The sequence below is a fragment of the Penaeus japonicus genome, unplaced genomic scaffold (genome assembly GCF_977035675.1).
Source record: "Penaeus japonicus unplaced genomic scaffold, GWHDUDI00000001_assembly GWHDUDI00000022, whole genome shotgun sequence".
Classification (NCBI taxonomy): domain Eukaryota; kingdom Metazoa; phylum Arthropoda; class Malacostraca; order Decapoda; family Penaeidae; genus Penaeus; species Penaeus japonicus.
Genome location: NW_028234424.1, coordinates 41,902,976 through 41,905,475, shown reverse-complemented (window position 1 = coordinate 41,905,475; position 2,500 = coordinate 41,902,976). Strand labels below are relative to the sequence as shown.

Sequence of the window (2,500 nt, the reverse complement as noted above, 5' to 3'; positions counted from 1 at the left end):
TTCGGTGTCCAAAAATTTTCCATTTGGAGGCGGGGTAGTAGTGGCTTGTTGGGGGTGTGCCATAAAGGGTCAGCTTAATGATCAGAATGTATCGTTAGGTTATGGAAATGAAGGAATGAATCAATACACACGCGCGCGCACGCACGCACACACACACACACAGACACAGACACACACACAGAAACAGACACAGACACACACACAAACACACACACACTCATATATATTTGTGTGTGTGTAAGTATATGATTATTTTTCCCTTTTTTCACAAAGACAGGCAGAAAAAAGTTTGTTTTTCTTTTTATTTATTGTCTATCTTTACTGATTTAGCATCTTTTCGTTAAATTGATTTATCTCAAATCCAAATATCAGAAGCGTTTTCCTCTTGCTCCCCTAGTACAAACCTACTTCATAACATGTAATAATAATTATGCGGAAAACAGACTAAACCAACAAACATACACATAAACCCTACCCCCTCCCCCCTGACACACACACACACACACCCACACACACACCCACAACCCCCCACCCCACACCCACACATAAACACAAACCCACCACGAAAATTCCGAAACTCTGCCTCGAAGCCTTCACTCACCTGTATCGAAACAATGAAGAAACAAATGCACAGCTGCGACTTGGGCGTGATGAAGGAAGGCCGTTTGGCTGTTCGTTTCCCTGCGTTGAAGATCCTGGCGATGCGATTCGTCTTGGTCAGAAGGGCGCTGTACACCACGGCGAAGCAGAAGCCAAGGCCGAACCTCTGAATGCCGCAAACAACAGCTGATGGCTAGAGTTTTGGAAAGAAGGGAGAGAAAAGAGAAGAAATAAGGTTAAATGGTGCATCAAAGTGATAGATGATGATGATGATGATGGAGAGAAGGTAGGTAAATGGATTAAAATGGAAGGGGTTAGTTTTTGCGAAAGAAAAGTTAAGAGCTTATGTGATGGTTGATTCGTGAAAATTATTCTTTCCCTTTCTCCCTCTCTCTCGCATACGCTCTCTCTTTCTCTCTCTCTCTCTCTCTCTCTCTCTCTCTCTCTCTCTCTCTCTTCTCTCTCTCTCTCTTTTTCTCTCATTTCTCTTTCCTTTCCCCACTTTTCTCTCTCTTCTCTCTCTCTCTCTATTTGACTTCATCTCTCTCCTTTCTCTTTCACCCTTTATCTCTCTTTTTTTTTTTCCTTCCTCTCTCTCTCTCTGCTCTCGTGCCTCCCTAACCCTCTCCCCATCTCCACCTCCCCCTACACACGTCCCCCCTCCCTCTCCTTCCCTCTCTCCCTCGCCTCAATTTCATGCCTCCTTTTTCTCTCTTTCTCCCTCTCCCCTCTCCTCCTCCCACGTCTCTCGTCACCCTCCTCCCTCCCCCCGCCTCTGTGGTTGCCCTCTCCCCCCTCCCCTCTCTCCTTCGAACTTCCCTTCAGTCGTTCCTCAATGTTGCATTATTGAAACAATAAACTGAAATCCTCCGAACTGACAATATTAAGCAATGACGCTTAGTTGTTGTTTTGTTTGTTGTTTTATTATGGATAAAAAGCATCAGGTAAAACAAACAAACAAACACGTATTGGGGAGAAGAGCGTGATATATAAGAAAAACATAGAATGTTTATAAAACGAATCAAAATGATAATATGAATTACAATAGAAATAAAGAAGAAGAAAAAGAAAAAAAAATAATAAAAATAAAACATGAAGAAAAAGAAAAGAAAAGAAAAAAAATAAGAAAAAGAAAAAGAAGTAGAAGAATAATAAGAAGAAAAAGAAATAATTTCCATTCACGTGCACAACTTTTTTTCTCCGATCCCCTGGAGGGAGAGAGGGATGGAGTGGGGGGGGAGGTAGGACCCCCCCCTCCTCCTCGTCTATCTGGCAGTTAGTGAATAGCCACAAATTTACTGTAAACATGTTGACTATTGTCGGATACGCATTCTATGGCCAAGATTTGGATGTGATTTTTTTTGGATATATATATGTATATATATATATATATATATATATCTTAATATTATATCTATCACAACACCCCCACCCACACACACACACCACACCACACACCCACACACACACCCCCACACCACCCACACACACACCACATATATATAGTATATATATTATATATATATAAATATATATAAATACCCACAAAACAACACAGACGCACACACACTCATATTATACACATACATACATACATATATATTATTAAATATATATATTTATTTATATATATATATATATTTTATTAATAATGTATATGGTCTCTATGTATATGTATGTATATATATATATATGTATATATATCATATCTGCATACATATAAATAAAATAAATTATATATAAATATAAATATCTATATAAATAATATATATACATATATATTACATAATACATACCTCATAATAAATAAGTATATATATTATATATCTATCTCTATATATATATATATAATATATATTATATATATCCATATACACACACACACACACAAACACACACA

The 2,500-nt window shown here is 37.8% G+C and overlaps 1 protein-coding gene across 1 annotated transcript in view; it reads right to left on the bottom strand.

The window, feature by feature from the left end:
- Nucleotides 1-2,500, bottom strand: part of LOC122265522 (metabotropic glutamate receptor 2) — a gene marked incomplete at its 3' end in the record, with an annotated part of 99,084 nt that overhangs the window by 13,489 nt on the left and 83,095 nt on the right. Inside the window, 1 exon segment of the mRNA XM_086549916.1 lies at nucleotides 602-793. Within this exon segment, the coding sequence (XP_086406042.1) occupies nucleotides 602-793 (192 nt within the window).